This window comes from Microtus oregoni, unplaced genomic scaffold (genome assembly GCF_018167655.1).
Source record: "Microtus oregoni isolate MIOR12 unplaced genomic scaffold, Mior012 000032F_ref0000030, whole genome shotgun sequence".
In the NCBI taxonomy this organism is placed as follows: domain Eukaryota; kingdom Metazoa; phylum Chordata; class Mammalia; order Rodentia; family Cricetidae; genus Microtus; species Microtus oregoni.
Window position 1 is genome coordinate 14628121 of NW_024543091.1, and position 17507 is coordinate 14645627.

Consider the following 17507-nt stretch of genomic DNA (forward strand, 5'->3'; position numbering starts at 1 on the left):
CATGGTTTTGGAGCCTGTCCTGGAATTTACTTTGCAGACCAGGCTGGCCTTGAACTCACAGAAACCTACCTGCCTCTGCCACCCAAGTGCTGGCATTAAAGGTATGCACCACTATCCCTGGCCACTATAATATATTTTAAACTAATTTTTTTTTATTCTACAAAACCCTTCAACCCATTTGTCATCTGCCAGCCTAGGCAACCACTAATCTACTTTCAGTCTCTATGGATTTGGCTCTTCTGGCCACTTTATAGACATATTGTTACATTGGGATGAACCCGCATATTTGTGACCCTTTATAAATGGAATTACATGATATGGTGTGATTTTTTAAGAATAGTTTCTTTCACTTAGCTTAATGTCAAGGTTCCTCTATATTGTAACAGGAATGAGATATTTTGTTCATTTTGTTATAATAGTCTATTATATAAATAGATGGTTTTCATTTATCTGTTCATCAACTTATGATAATTTGGGTATTTTTTCCACTTTTGGCTACCAAATAATGTTTCTATACACCTCTATATATAATTTTTGGGTAGTTTTTAATTATTATTTATTCTTATTATTATTTGGTATACACATATTGCACTAGCTATCTTTGTAGCTAGTTGCTGTGAGAAAATACCATGACCAAAACAGCTTTTGGAAGAAAGAGTTTACTTTGACTAATGGGTCCAGAAAGAAAAGCTTTGATGGCAGGGGTCATGGCAGCCAGAGCAGGAAGCTGAGAGATCACATCTTGAGCTGCCAACATGAAGTCCAGACAAGGGACTGGAAGTGTGGTGAGGCTAGGAACTCTCAAAGCCTACTCGCGATGACACACTTTCTCAAGCAAGGCCACACTTCGTGAAGGTTCCTAACATCCCCCAAACAGCTTACACTAGGGACCAGACATTCGAATAGTGAGCCTATGGCGATGGCTGGGGGGGGGGGGTGTGTGTGTCTCATCCAAACCTGCACATATAGGTGTACATTGCTAGATTGTGGGATAACTGCATAAAAGGGAATTGGCAGACTGCTTGGGTTACCCAGCTACTCTATGATCTTTACATCGCCATTAACAGCATAAGGCTCATATTTCTCCATATATTCCCTCATTTGTTCCTGTCTCCTTTTTATTACAGTGGCCCTGGTGGGCATGAGAGGGTGGCTCACTGTAGTTTTGCTTTCCCTTTACCTGAAGACCAACACTACCGAGTATCTTTTTATGTGTTTCTTCGGCTAAACACCTATAAAAGGCCCTTTGGTTTCTTCTTCCTGTTTTCTGATAGTTCTTTACATGTTGTGGACATATGTTAGATAAAATTTCTAAATGTTCTACTGTGGTTTGGGTTTTCGTTTTATGGTATCTTCTTTTGGTGACGTCTAGTTTATTTGTCTTTTGTTGCTTATCCTTCTGGGGGCATAGCAAAAAAAAAAATCTGTTAATTCAGTCTTGACAACTCACACGCATGGTGCTTATAGACAGTTTTTCACTTAGCTATGATTTTGAATTCCTTTTTCTGTCTAGTGTGAAATACTGGCCGGAGTTATTCTTTTGCGTGTGGATAGGCAGTTGCCTTCCATTGTTGCTGAACACTTTTCTCTCCGTGAATGACTTTGGCGTCCTTAGACCAGGTGACTGTACCTGGAAAGGCTTATTTCTGGGTTCTCAGTTTTATTCCCCAAACAGCCGGAACTGTTGACTTGTGTTGCAGGCAGGATCCTATGCATGAGCTCATCTACTTCTCAATTACTCAGTGATATTAACATTATTCTTGGTCCCGCCTTGCAGAGGAAGTAGTTTAGATCGTGGATGGTATGTCTAGACACAAACTTGCGCTGATACTGACAGCCCGAGCTCTCAGCCGTGGCATGAATAATGATGGCAACCAGAACTGTAGAACTGTACTGAAAAAAATCCATTACAACAAAAACTACGGTGAGTCGGATTGCCCTACTGGGCTGGAGAAACACCTCCGATAGAGGCTTATGCGTGTTTGCTGTCTCTGCGTCGTGGGGTCTGAAACCTCACCTCCAGGCCGAGGACAGGTTAAACCGCGAGTCTAGGTGGGTACCCTGGAGCCTCAGAACTGCTGGTCAAAGCCCATACAGGCGCTGTTTTAGGTGGAGATAGAAATGTCCTGGCCTTCTGGCGGGAGGCTGCCCGAGACCCAAGAACTCTCGCGAGAAGATATGTTGTTACCCTGGTAACCACATTGGTTTAGAAAGATGGCGGGGCGAAATGTGGGAGTGCTGGTGAGTTCAGCCCCTAACTCCTGACCAGTGGCTGGGCTGCGGGCGGGCAGGCGGGACGGACCCCAGACTCCCTTGAACTTGAGCTCTGCAATTCTGTCTGCAGAGATGCGGTGCTGCAGGTACTCAGTCGCGCGGGCAGCTTGCAGCTGGACAGGACCTCCTCGCCCGGGAGCAAGAGTACAAGTGAGCGTCTCTCATGCCCTAGGGAGGTTACTGGGGTTCCTTTCCTGTAGAGTGGTTGTATCTGGGGGCCTCCTTCCACTCCTCATCCTTTAGCCTTGGCTATTTAGCCGGAGCTGAGAAGATACTTGTAAGGGCAAAAATGTAGTACAAAAACTGTGTTGGGCATCAGGAGGGTTCACTTGGAAGTGCCTTGGAACACACAAATCGCCACCAAGAGTGGAGTTCCCAGAGTAAATTTCTTTCTTTTTCTTTCTTTCTCTTTCTTTCTTTCTTTCTTCTTTTCTCTTCTCCCTAGACAGGGTTTCTCTGTGTAACAGCCCTAGCTGTCCTATAACTAGCTTTGTAGACCAGGCTGGCCTCGAACTCACAAAGATCCGCCTGCCTCTGTCATTCCATCCCATCCGGTGTCCGTCCCTCCCTTCTCCCCCGACCAGTGCTGGTATTAAAGGCGTGTGCCACTACTGCCCGGCCCAGAGTAGAAGATTTTGAGAATTCTCAAATTACTGGAGTTAACTTTGTGCAAATTTCGTAGAGGCTTGTTTTCTAAATGAATCAGGTCCTGGCTACAATGGAAGGAGAAAGAATGATTTCCCTTCCTTGCCTTATTCTTTGGCAGTTATCTCTGCTCCCACCCTCACCCCACTCCCCTTCCCCAGGTTGCATGCAGCAGCCAGAGCAACCCTTTTTATTTTCAATTTGTCTTTTTGTTGAACTGCTTAAAACTGCATTTTGCTGTTGTTGTTGCACTTTCAATGCTTTGACAGCTCTGGCTTTTTTTATTTAGCTTTCTGCCTCTCTCTCTCACCTATACAGGTTGCACTTCTCCAGTCACAAGGGACATGGGTCTTTCTTTCCAACCCTCTCTGTTCTTGAGGGAAATCATACCTGCCTGCAAAGCCCAGAGGGGACTTTGACCATGCTAAACAGATCCCTAGTTGTTTCATGTTTTTTCCCAATTAGCATATTCTGTTAATATAAACTCACTTGATAGCTTATGTTTTAAAAAACAAAACAAAAAGATCTGAAACAGGGTCTCTCTACATAGCCCTGGCTGTCCTGGAGCTCACTATGTAGACCAGGCCCTGAACTCACAGAGATCCTTCTGCCTCTGCTTCCAGAGTGCTGGGATTAAAGGCATTCACCACCATAGTTTATTTTCTTATATTCTGCCTCCTCTACTGAACTCTAAACTCCACCAGGATACCAGGGTAGAGATTATGTCTGCATTATTTGCCATTTGAATGTACCCTTACTAAATAAAGTATATTTTTAATAACTTTTTTGTTTGTTTGTTTGTTTTGTTTTTCGAGACCAGATTTCTTTGTTGTAGCCCTGGCTGTCCTGTAACTAGCTCTGTAGACCAGGCTGAACTGACAAGAGATAACCACCACCCAGCAACAACTGTTAAAATTTAAAGCTCTTAAACTCATTTGTTACTAGTGCAACAACAAATGCAAATCTTCAGCACTGCTCAACTCATGCTGTACAGCCTTGTGATTTCTGGATGAGACCGTCTGCTAGCTATGTTTTTTTCTGGTTTTGTTTTCTCTGCATCCCCTTTTCCCTGTTTATGACGACGCAAGGTGGAATACAAAAGTAACCATGAGCTGCCGTAGCGCAGCTGTAATTTTGAGGAGCTCACTTTTAATAATTCATCATTATCTCTGAGGTTTGCTCCAGGGTTTGGGTAGATTCCTTTTAAATTGGGCTTTATAAATTTGCCCTGATTTCACTAAATATAACTTTAAAAATATGTATCAAAATATTTTCTCCACAATTTAACTCAGGTCCGATGTATGTGGCAGAGGAGTTTATGGCAGACAGGTCATTTTGGAGGATCAAGAAACAGAGTTCTGGCAGAAAGTGATTCTGGACTATAAGCCTCAAAAGACCTCCCCCCAGTGGCCTGCCTCTAAAAAGCTACACTCCCCAAAGCAGCCCCACTAACTGGGGAAGTGTGGCAAACAGTTCATTTTCAGACCATAACTGTCTTTGTTCTTGCTCTTTTCCCCTCTTTCAAACTAGAATTTTGATTAAAAAATTTTATTGTTTTCATAGTGTAAATCTCTCCTTTCCATTTTTGTGCCTTCCTGTTCTCCCTTGGTGACTTATGTGGTTTGTTATTCTTTGAAAGTCGTCTTCAGCAGGGTTTGTTTTTAGAGTCCTTATATTCTAGGTGAGCAGATATCCCTGTAACTTGGCTTTGAATTTCCCTCTATCAGCTTAGCTTCCCTTCTACACTATGAAAGATGGCACAGTGTCTCTGAGCCATTCTGGATGAGATGAATGTGTTTGGATTACAAGGTGGTCTGTCCACCTCACCACCGACCTCTCCCCTGAGGCCGTGAGTGGAGTTTTTGCAGTCTGTGTTTGGTAGGTCATGACTCGCATGTGCATCCTCTTCTAGCTGCCAGCTCTTCTGGTTTCTTTTTCTCTTCGTGGCTCTCACTCAGAATTTTGAGTCATTCTTAGTACTGGGGCGTTTCTCCTGAGTTTGAGTTTACTGATTATTTCTGTAGTCATATTTTATTTCTCATTTTAATGGATTTAGAGGAGAAAACTAGACTTAATCCTCCTGGTTGACCTGCATTAATTTGAAGTTTCAATTTAAGTAGTTCTTCTGATTTTTTAAGAAAAACAATTGTCACTTTAAATATAATAATTTATTTCTTAGATTTCTCTTAACCAAGTACTCTTAAAATAATGAAAGTATTTCTTAAAGGTAAGGCCGTTTTAGGAAAGGATGTGGTGCTGTCTGTCCTTCCCCTCCTCCACCCAGTCCTTATCAGGGTAGGGAAGTAGGTGTTCATGTTATTTCTGAATCATGTACCAAAGTGGGGGAAATCCCTCAGTAAGTCTCCTTGACAAATCTTTGATAGAACTTCAGAAAAGCCAGTATGGTTTGGAAATGGGAGAGAAAGATGTGTATCGTGGTGTGAAACTTTACAAGGGAAAGAGACACGACTAGAGTTTAGTGCACTAGGCTAACTGCTCCTGAGACTGTTGTGAAGCCAGCTAAGATGCTGACCATGTGGAGGTAACTGTATTTCTTCCCTGTCTCTGGGAGCATGCAGACTTGTGTGTGTGTGTGTGTGTGTGTGTGTGTGTGTGTGTGTGCTGCAGGTGATGATTGGAGGGAAATATTAAAAATAAAAAGGTTGAATGATGACAGTGAACGTCTCCCTTTTAAAATATTTCCCTTAAAATCATTCTTGCTTAATTGGATCAAGAAATAGTCATGCTTTTTGCTAGATTGAAAATGGAGACCAAATAAATTCCATATTTCTGGTGGTACTGGTACCGAGTGCATGGCTGAGTTGTGAGCTGGCTCCCCACCGACTGTAACACCCAGCCCAGGCAGGCCTCCCTGACCCTGGCCTCTCTAGTCATCAGGAGACAGGACCCACCTGTCTAAGGATGCACGGTTGGAACTTGTGTTCTCCATAGGTCAGACAATCCTGGAGCTGTTTGCTCTTGCCTAGTTTACTAGTTAGATGACTGACTTCATGGAAGATATGAATAAGGAGCCATGGAAAGCTAGGGAACTGCTTACATTCCTTCCAGAGGTAGGAAGAGGCAGGGAGTTCTAATAGATCTGTTCATTTTCAACCAAAAATGTTGTGTGTGCTTTGGCAAATATTGATTATAATGTAATTGCCAAAATTTAATTACATTTATTGTTGTTAGAATTTTGTTATTATTTGTCAAGTGTTATTTTCTACTTTTAGGCGTTTAAATGCAGAATTGGAGGCAAAAACTGCTGATCTGGTTAGACAAGCTGATGAAGCAATAGTAAGTAGATGTACAGTTTTTCCATGTAAGTGCTAATTTTTTAACTTTAAATTGAATGCATAACATGCATATAAAAATACCCAAAGCATCAATGATCAATTTAGTGAGTGACAAGCTAAACATGAATGTGTGTGCATAGGTGTAGTTCTAACGTGTGTGATAAAAGTAGTTTCTGTTTAGATGGTCCAATCATGTAATCAATAAGAATATCAATGTTAGTCATCTTTTGAGATTTTCTGTATAGTAAAATTAACACCAAAAATTCAGTAGAGTTGAAAGTAACAGTGTTCAAATAGTGCTAATACTAAGCTGTTTTCTACATATAACTGAGCTTCTTAGGGCTAGAATAAAGCACATACCCAGGAAAAATGTAAGGTCATCTCACCAGCCTCCAAATATCAGCGTCCATTCTGGTATCAGATTGGGCACCCGTTCTTCAAGCATTGCTCCCTCAGCACCAGTGTTCCCAGTGCTAGTGTACAGCCTTCCCAGAGGAGTCAGGTAACTCTTGTCCTGACCTCAACTCAGTCCTCCTTTAATCCCATTGCTCCCCAAAATGGAGCTGATGGAGGCAGGAAAGAAATCCTAATAATATCTTATTATTTTTCATGATTTGTTTTTATTTTGTGTGTCTGTATGTCTGTGTCTGTGTGTACGTGAGACCCACAGAGACCAGAGATGTCAGATCCCCTGGATCTGGAGTTACAGGTTATTGACTGTGATCTTCCTGACATGGGTGCTGGCAACCAAACATGGGTTCTCTGCGAGCGTAGTAGTGCCATTAATTCTTCACTGAGACATTTCTTCAATTAATATTTTATTTTGATGCTTCATAAAAATCCATAATTATTTATTAGTTGAGGACTAAGAAATGTAGCATCTATAACATTTCACTTAATACCTAATAATTACAGAACTTCTAGTTGTGTTTACAATTAAGTATTTTACTGGAAATATTTAATTTCATTTTACAGTTTTGCCAGTATCTGAAAAGAAGGAAAATCTTTGTCCGGAAGGACAGCGTGTCATGGTAGAATAAGGGGTGCATTTTGTATGTGCTCAAGGAGTTCCCTAAAGAGAGCCTTTATTTCCACACCAGGAAGAACAGAATAAAAACTGAGGGGATTTGGGAGGGGGAAGACACCCTTCTTCCCCCAGCAGCTAGTGGGATGTCCTTTGCCATCTTCAATTTGCATTTACTCTTCTCTTGTTCAATGGCTCCTCACTGAAGCTTTTTCTGTCGCTGCTTCACATAGACTGCCGGGGGTGGGGAGGTGAAGAATAAGAGGACCTTCAAACTCTCATATTTTTGTCTTTGAAGTAATTTTCTTACACCTGAGCAAAAGAGGAGCAAAAGCATAGTCAGTATTTCTTTGTTACTGTGTAGCTTTTCTCATATGTAGAGAGCTGGCGCAGCTCTGAAATGATGAGCTTTTAGAGAGGTGTTAAACTGGACTCCATGACTGTTAGCTTGAATATTCACAACTTACCCTGTTTACCAGAGAGATCAGCAAGAAGTACGAGCTAGGCCTTTTTCAACAAAAATTACATCATGCAAAGAGGAAGATGGTTCCAGTACAAGGTACGTGACTTCAGTTCTCAAACATGGCTTCTGTTCAGTAATCCTTGTAAAACATCAATGTATAAAATTTTTTTGAAAATGTTAAAGTATAATTCAAGGAAGAATATAATATGTAAACTTATAATTGGGGCTTTTCTAGCCAGACACAGGCAAGTTTTTACCTGTTTTATCTCATGTAATTCTCCAGGTATTTTTTTTATTTTTCGAGACAGGGTTTCTCCGTAGCTTTTGGTTCCTGTCCTGGAACTAGCTCTTGTAGACCAGGCTGGCCTCGAACTCACAGAGATCCGCCTGCCTCTGCCTCCCAAATGCTGGGATTAAAGGCGTGCGCCACCACCGCCCGGCTCCAGGTATTATTTGAAAATAGACAGTATTGTCTTCATTTAAAAACTGTAGCTTAGGGCTGAGAGATGGCTCAGAGGTTAAGAGCACTGCCTGCTCTTCCAAAGGTCCTGAGTTCAATTCCCAGCAACCACATGGTGGCTCACACCCATCTGTAATGAGATCTGGTGCCCTCTTCTGGCCTGCAGGCATACACGCAGACAGAATACTGTATACTTAATAAATAAATAAATATTTTTTTTAAAAAAACTGTAGCTTAGGGAAGGTCAGTGCTGTGCAAAGGTCAAACAGAGTAGTTTCCCTGGGGTTCACCCCACAGCCATGTGAGAGATTTCTGGACCTTTTCTCATGTACTCTACTGCCTGCCTTTTAGAGCTGTGTGAAGACTAGGTAGTGATAAATTAATACAGATACATTTTTAGACTTCTTGTACATTTTTGGCAAATCAAGAAATTAGGCAACCATTAAATATTAGTAATACATTTAGCAAAAGTGTGAGTTCTACGTGAGTAAAATTGTTTTACTGCAGCAGAGGCGGTGATGGTCCCAAACAGCCCATGCTATGGCTTTGTCTTCTGAGAACTCAACAGCTGTTTCAAGCATTACAAAACCAAATTTTAGCCATACTGTCGGTGGAGGCCACTTGTTCATCCCAGCCGCTTAGCCACGAAATAATCACACAAAAACTATTAATTAAATCACTGCTTGGCTCACTAGCTCTAGCTTCTTATTGGCTAACTCATACATATTAATTTAACCCATCTCCATTAATCTGTGAATTGTCACGTGGCAGTGGTTTACCAGCAAAGTTTCAGCATGTCTCTGGAGGAGGCTCCATGGCTTCTCTCTGACTCCAATAGGGTGAGCACATCTCCCTCTGGTGGAGGCTGCATGGCTTCTCTGTGACTCTGCCTCCTTTCTCCCAGCATTCTGTTTAGTTTTCCCTGCCTACCTAAGTTCTGCCCTATCAACAGGTCAACAACATAGCATACAGAGGGAAATCCCACATCATACCCACAGTTTCTGTTCAAGGGGATTCTCTTCTTGTTTCCAATGAGCACCACACTCCACAACCAAGTCTATAGTTCTTTGTGAAGCTTTTCTTCAACATCCAGAGGGTGCCAGGCACTCTTCTCTCAAACAGCTATCACTTTTCTGTTAAGAGCACTAACTGCTCTTGCAGAGGACACTGGTTCTGATCTCAGCCTCCACATGGCTTGTCTCACAACACCTGCAACTCCAGCTCCAAGAAATGTAATGCCTATAGCCTTCAGGGGCAGTAACATTCACACACCCGTACCCACCACCACACATACACAATTAAAAATAGAAAATATCAAAATTAAGATCTTTTTCAAAACATCTACCAGTTGCCCATCACTGTGAGGTATACATTACTAACTGTTGGTACACTACCATGCAAGACACATCGCAACACAGCTATTGTGACCGGGATCCTCTGTATAGTGAAGAACATGCTTTCTACAGTGAAGAAAGAACTCTGGATGCAGTAGAGTGTGGTACTCACTGGAACCATGGAAGAGAGAATCACACAGCACAGAAACTGCGTGTGGCTAAAATCACACTGTGTAACTCTCAAAACAACTGTGAGTTCTCAGAAGAAGCTTAAAGGCATGGGCTGTTAGAGGACTGTCACTGCCTGTTACTTTGAGTTTTTCTTTCTAGTAAATCAATAAAAGTATATTTTGTATCATTATTTGTCATGTGCATATGTTCATGTAATGGTAAATCACTTATCTGCATCATATGTGATTCTATCTGATGTTTAATAAATAAAGATACTTAATAGCTACCCAAATTCCAAAGGTTGGATTACAGATAAAAATTGGGCCTGGCTTTTATCCAGTAAATGGAAGAATTGAGATGCTGTACTGGCAGCTAATCCTTAGTTCCTGATGAAGCAAGCAGAAGATTGATTTTACAAGTGTAAAAATGAACCTGCTGATTTTCTTTTGCTGAGTTTTTCTCATGTCCAAAGTGGTGATGAGACATCTGTTTACCTGGGTAAAGTGGATTTTTTTAACACTATTTTTTTGTTTGTGTCTCTGTGTGTCCACATGTCTGTGTGCACACATGCATACAGTGTGGAAGTTACATTTGCTGCTCTCCTTCCACTATGTGAGCCCCAGGGATTGAACTCCAGGCAGCAGGCTTAACAGCATGTGCCTTTATCTTGTAAGCTATCTTGTCAAACCTGGAATATTTTCTTTTTCTTTTTCTCAAGACAGTGTTTCTCTGTGTAGCCCTGACTGTCCTGGAACTCACTGTAGACCAGGCTGGCTTTGAGCATAGAGATCCACCTGCCTCTGCCTCTCAGCTGCTGGGATTAAGGTCTGTGCCACCACCACCCGGCTTCTGGAATATTTTCGTAATGCATCTGTTTCAACAGGTGGCTTTTATCATATGAAACATGGCATTTGACTTATTGGGATTATTAAAGATGAAAGATAAGTCTATAAAAAGACCATCCATTTCAGGTTGGAACAGTAGTAATCTTTTTAAGGCTCAGGCAGTGTATTCTATGATAGGTCTTCAGTATCTGTGGTTACTCTGTCAGAAAGATAGTAAGGAAACTAGAATTTAGTTTCCTTTAGTATAACATCCAAATCCTCTATTGTGCTGAAAGCAAGGTTTTCTGCCCAGATCATCTCAGTCTTACTTCAGACAAACCGTTCATGAAGTTTAACGTGAGTCAGACCATTGTGCTGCAGTGTGTCTTGCGTGGGAGTGCACCAGGAGAAGTGGCATGCACACCTCATGGTGATGGGCAGCTGGCGGATGTTTTTGAAAAGTTCTTTATTTTGATGTGTATTATTTTTGATTATGTGTGTGGGTGTGGGTATCTATGCATGTCACTGCCTGTGGAGGCCAGAGGCATCAGGTCCCCTGGAACTAGGGTTGCAGAGTGCTATGAGCTGTCCAACCTGGGTGCTAAGAATTGAACTCTAGTGCTCTAAGCTGCTGAACCTTCTCTCCAGCCCCTGGTAGATATTTTTAGCTGTATACTTGTGTGTGGGAGAGGTAGGTGGTGGTTGGAAGGAAATGAAAAGTTCAGGAAACATGCTAAGGGCTAATGAAATGGCAGGCTTTAGCTGGAAATAAGGACAGTTCAAGATGCTTATGTTCAATCTTGGAAACATTTTTATATCATGTGTGAAAAGGTTATTTTCCATAAATTTAAGGTATTTTCAAAGCTACTTTTCTTTCACAGCAATTTTTCTAGTAGATAGGATCTAAATATACCTTCAAGTTAAATAGCAAAAATCTGCAGATGGCCAGGCAAGAAGGTGACATCTGACAGAAAGTCATTTTGTTTTGTGTGTCCTCTACAGTGACCAGTTGGCATTCTCCCTATAGTCGCAATAGACAATAACACAGTATAGTCCATGATACTAATACAGATGCTTTAGATAGTGAATCAGGGGCAGGAAAGGGACAGATAGCAAATGTTTTATGATTTGTGGGCTTAGATAGTCTCCGTCACAACCACTCAATTCTGCTGTTGTAGAGAGAGTGGCTATGAGTAGATCCAGCCTGTTGATGAGCCAGTGTATGCATATACCTACAGATACGCCTCATTTTAAACTACAGATATGCTCTGTAAACCTAAGATAAAAGGTTCCTGAAGTAAGATGGATTTAGATTTATCCATTCACTTATTCAATGTCTATTTACTTTTGTCACTTTATGTGTGAATTGCTATGTCAGATTGATAGCATTACACAACGGGAAAGGCAGGTTGGATCCTACTTTCATGAGTTTATACTGTTACGAAGACAGATCCTGACCACGTGTTCAAGTACATTAGAATGGTGGTGTTGAACATGCGTACAAGTAAAAGTGATGCAGGGGTTGTTTTGGTGTGTGTGTGTGTGTGTGTGTGTGTCACCATGCATATATGGAGGTTAGAGGACAACCTGTTGAAATTAGTCTCCTTCTACCATGTGGGTCCTATGGCTCAAACTCAGATGGTCAGGCTTTGTGCATTTACCTGCTGAGCCATCTTATCAGCTCTGATTTCTTTAAGAAATGGATGGTTCACCCAGGCCAGCATCCTGGGTCTTGGGTTGGCTCATTTAACATCTCACCTACCCATGACCTGCTGGAGTGCGTGAGGTCCTATGTGATGATAGCTACAGGATCTCTGTGACTCAAGGCAACAGTGGGATGTCTGAGAGGAGTTTCGGTGAGGGTCCAGTGATGATGGTGCACTAGAGGCTTTGACCAGACCAGTGACTCATTGCAATGACCACTTGCGGGAGGGCTGGTTGGACAGAAGGGTCTACTGTGTGACACATTGCAGTTCCCAGTGCCACTAGGAGGGATAAAGAGGTGTTGAAGAGGTACGAAAGATGGAGTAGTGAGGTGGGGTTTGTTTTGTTTTTAGTTAATTTTGGGGGTGTCTTTTGATGGTGGGATGCTGCAGGGGTTAGGGGCAGATGTGGAGAGACAGGGAAGTGAACAGGATTGGGTGCATGATGTGAAATTTCCAAAGAATCAATAAAGAATATGATAGTTCTCTGTGTAGCCAGTCATTATCAATCGTCAGTATGATTTATACTAATAAAAATTTGTACTCATTTTCCTAAAGAATACCGCTGTACCTTCTCTGAAGTGAAATATTTAAACACTATTTAATAGCCTTCATTCAAAGTAAATTAATGTCTAGGAACTAGAATCAAAGTGAAATATAATTCTTCGTGCATATAAACTTATTAAATATATACATATGTATAGATGTAACTTATGTGGAAATCAACTTTATAATTCATATAAGTATCAAGTTAATGTATGACTAATTGAAATTAGAACAATATTTCCTCTTTAGAATATAATTACTGTTGATTTTCATGCTGTCTCAGCTTAATATCACCTATTTTAATGTAGTGCTTACTTTTGGTTTGTAGAGATCTGTTGTCATCTGAAGGGATGGGTCATCTATGGTCAGAAACCAAGGTATGAAATCAAAGTTTCTGTAAATGCAATTACATTCTATAGAATGTGGGACTTTAATTAATAAAAAAAATGTACTTGTGCCACAGCATGCGTGTGGAAGTCAGAGGACAACTTGTGGGGGTCAGTTCTCCCATCCACGGTATAGACTTTGAGAATGGAACTCCCCATACGTGGCAGCAAGCACTTTTACCTTATAAACCATCTGCCTGACCCTTAGGATTGGTTTTTGTTTTTAAAAAAAAATTAGGGAAAGAGTATGACTCAATAGATAGAATGTAAAACTCAGGTGTGATATGCTCATTCAGCATTGCTTATAAAAGATCTTGAATAACTTCTGCCTTGTCATCCCACTGACTGTTTGGAGGATAGTGAACAAAGCTCTAAAGGAATGACTCACTTCTCTGTGAACCAGAATCCCATGTGGTAGTCTGAAAGAAAATGGCCCCAAAGGAAGTGGCACTATTAGGAAATGTGTCACTGTGGGGGTGGGCTTTGAGGTCTCTTACTCGAGCTTCTCTCAATGTAGCTCTCATTTGACTTCCTGTTGCCCATAAGATATAGCACTCTCAGCTCCAGCACCACATCTGCCTGTGTGCTGCCATCTCCACCGTGCTGATGATGGACTGACTCTGAAACTCAACCAGCCACCAGTTAAATGCTTTCTTTATAAGAGTGCAGTGGTCATGGTGTCTCTTCACAGCAACAGAAACCCTAACGAAGACAGGTCCTCTTCTAAAAAGCATAGGATGGAGATCATTCTTTTGCAAACCGGGCACCCTGAGTTCTCTAAGTTTCTATCCACAAAGCTCTTCTAAGTCAAGGGAACTGCACACCTCTAGGCCAGCAAAGGGCTGTTTGGCACATGGTTGGCTAATGAGGAGAACTGAATTTGGTGAATCAGAACATCCTGATTTAAACATTCACTAGCTGGCTGAATAAACATTTGTCTTTGGGATTCATTTTCTGTATTCCTGATTCCCTTGGTCCTGGTGATTTTTAGGTGTTTCCTGCACAGTTCTGGGATTGCTGAAAATGCAATTGGATTAAATTATTTAAAAATGGCAATTTTTATTTGTAGCAAAACAACAATTCCATATGTTACAAAATTATTGGGGCTGGAGAAATGGCTCAGTGATTAAGAGCTCTGGCTGCTTGTCCAGAATACCCAAGTGTAATTCCCAGCACCACATGGGAGCTCACAACTCTGTATCTGATGCCCTTCTCTAGCCTCCAGGGTACCAGGCATGCATGTGGTGCACAGACATACATGTAGGCTAAATACTCATACACATAAAAACCAAAAACCAAAATTAAACCAAGCAAAATTTCTGTTGTTAGAAATGATTAGACTCAGTGGTTAAGAGCACTGGCTGCTCTTCCAGAGGACCCGGGTTCAGTTCCCGGCACCCACATGGCAGCGCACATCTGTCTGCACTCCAGTTCCAGGGGATCTCACATAGAAGCAACAATGCACATGGAAAAATGTTGTAAAAAGAAGAAATGATTAAACTCTTAATTAATTGGTAGTTTCGACTTTTTTTTCTCTAGCCAAAGACCAAAAGCACTGGTCCTGTAAACAAGGTTCAAACCAGACTTCACTCTGCAGAGAAAGAAAGGAAAACAAATTCAAGGTACAGTATAGTTTGCAGGCCTGACTCTCCTTCTCAGTTTTACAGTCCACAGTATCAGCATTCTTAGTTATAAACTTTCTGTTTCTCTTGATTTTAAAATACCTCCAGTATAAAGCCCCTGTATCCCACGTATCCCATCATACTCAGTAATTTAAAGCAATTGCACTTGGAACTGTTTACAGCAGTTAATAAACATTTTATGTTCTCTAAAACAAAATCACTACCTTTCCATAAATTTTACTGTTGTTTTTAATGAGACATTGTTGGAACTGGGACTGAAATCTGGGTTTTATTTTGTTTAAAGATTTTTTAAAAATGCATATGTATATATGTACTGTGTGACTATGTGCTACCTGTGTGCAGTGCCCTTCCAGACCAGAAAAGGCTGTCAGACTCCTCAGACCTGGAATCACGCTGCTTGTGAGCTGCGTGTAGGTGCTGGGAACCAAACTTAGGTCCTCTGCAAGAACAAGTGCTCTTAAATATTAAGCTATCTTTCTAGCCCCTGGGGTCTGGGTTGGGTTCTTGTAAATAGAGCAAATTGTTTTCTAGATTTTGACTGCTTGACAGAGTGCCATACATTATTGTGTTTGTGAGATGGGAGTTGTTTGATAAGATATAAATTAGGTTATGTCATAATTATTATTTACCTTCTGCTCGGGCTTATGATTCTTTGTTTTTTTTATTTTTTTATTTATTTTTTTTATTTTTCAAGACAGGGTTTCTCCGTAGCTTTTGGTTCCTGTCCTGGAACTAGCTCTTGTAGATCAGGCTGGCCTCGAACTCACAGAGATCCGCCTGCCTCTGCCTCCCGAGTGCTGGGATTAAAGGCGTGCACCACCACCGCCCGGCTGTTTTGTTTTTTTTGAGATAGGGTTTCTCTGCATAACAGTCCTGGCTGTCCTGGAACTCGCTTTGTAGGCCAGGCTGGCCTCAAACTCGCTGAGATCCACCTGCCTCTGCTTCCCGAGTGCTGAAATTAAAGGCATGTACCACTACCCGGTGAATTTTTTTTTTTTAATAAAAGGAAAAGACTTTGGTTGTAGTAACCAGTAAGTTATTTAATCTTTATGTCTATGACCTACCCAAGCTGGTAATTATAATAATGGGGAAATCTTTCCTAACTATTGTGTATTTTAATTGTTTAAAGGGGAAAAATAGAATTGAAGGGATAGAAGATAAAGTTAACAAAAAGAACCCGAAGAGATCTTTGGCTAAATTGCATGTATCACTACAGAATTCCCTTGTCAGGCTTCACGGTCACTATTTAAATATAAGGTGGTTATTACAAGAACTCAGAAGCATTTGCCTTCGTGTTAAAAGTAAGCCGAGCTTTCAGAATCACAGTCTTGGTGACATTCAGTGTGTTTACCCTGATTCAGGCCACTGTGCCTTTGGAAGTGAGTTTTATTCCCTAATTCTTCCTCAATGTTAATGTTAAAAAGTTAAACCTGGTATTTTGGTCAACTTTGATTCTTGTTTCTCTACATTGAAAATAAATGTTGAGTTTGATGGCACTGAGGACCTGGTAATTCTTTCTTAAGCGATGAAATTCTTCCCAGTTTTCAGTGTCAGGACATTACCTTGGGCAATTCTCCAGTAGAGTGCAAAATGAAAACTGTAGGCCGGATCTGACCGGTAGGCCTGGACTTCCCCTCGTAAAGACTGATGGCTACTAAGACTCTTAGAGCAAAGTCCTTAAATGTTCCACTGTAGATTTCATCTTGAGTTCAGTTTTATAACAGGTTTATCTGCTTTGTTTTCGGGCAAAGCTCCATCCCCTCCCCGACCATCCCATTTCTGCTCACGTGTGTGTGCATGTTTTGCTTCTTAGTGTTAAGCTGAAATATCCCAGTGTGCAGACTGCCAATGATGTGGCCATCCCAGACGATTTCTCAGACTTCTCCCTTGCCAAGACAATTAGCAGAATTGAAGGGCGACTGGAAGAGGACAGCTCACCAGGGCACGCCGATGACGACATTCTCTGTGGTGTCAGTAAGGACATTGGGACAGGTAGGTTTTCTTTTAGCATTACAGATACTCAGAGATTTGGGAGAACTATTTCTTTAAATTTTTATTATGAATATGGATTTGTGTCTAGATAATAATAATCTAGAGAGATGTAGTGAATGGAAGGAAGATTCTAGGTAAATTTAAGTTGGCCGAATACTTGTTGACCAAGGGTGGTGGTTTGAGTTCACTGAACTTGCCTCTTCTTTCTTTCTTTCTTTCTTTCTTTCTTTCTTTCTTTCTTTTTTTTTTGAGACAGGGTATCTCTATAGCTTTGGAGCCTGTCCTGGAACTTACTCTGTAGATCAGGCTGGCCTCAAACTCAGAGATCTGCCCGTCTCTACCTCCTGAGCACTGGAATTAAAGGCATGTGCCACCACTGCCTGGCTTTTACCTCTACTTTCATCTCTGTTTGATATTTTATATTATAAAAAGTCATGACTATAGTATTGTTTTGAGTTTATTTCAACTGAAATTAAAATGTCCAATAGTTTATCACTGAATAAAGTTTCTGAGTTACTTTTATTTATTTTTATTATATTCTGTTTATTGTATGTTAAATCAATATATTGAAAAGGGTAAATGAATTGATAAAGCAACAGATAAGTAATGAAATGAGTTTTTATGAATATAATTTTTCCTGGTTAACTTGCACTCTGCATGTAACTAGAAAAAACTGTTTTAATCATCTAAAAAAATTGTATTCGTTAGCAGCAATGTCTCTAAAATTACTGAAATTATGAGGAGCC

At 40.9% G+C, this 17507-nt stretch overlaps 1 protein-coding gene across 1 annotated transcript in view; it reads left to right on the top strand.

Annotated features, from left to right (window-relative positions):
- The first annotated feature begins 2214 nt into the window (after positions 1-2214).
- Positions 2215-17507, top strand: part of Tex9 (testis expressed 9) — a 39845-nt gene continuing 24552 nt past the window's right edge. The window contains exons 1-7 of the mRNA XM_041679376.1: positions 2215-2241; positions 2345-2424; positions 6153-6216; positions 7719-7798; positions 13069-13117; positions 14666-14748; positions 16583-16761. Coding sequence (XP_041535310.1) covers positions 2215-2241; positions 2345-2424; positions 6153-6216; positions 7719-7798; positions 13069-13117; positions 14666-14748; positions 16583-16761 — 562 coding nt within the window. The remainder of the gene's footprint in view (positions 2242-2344; positions 2425-6152; positions 6217-7718; positions 7799-13068; positions 13118-14665; positions 14749-16582; positions 16762-17507) is intronic.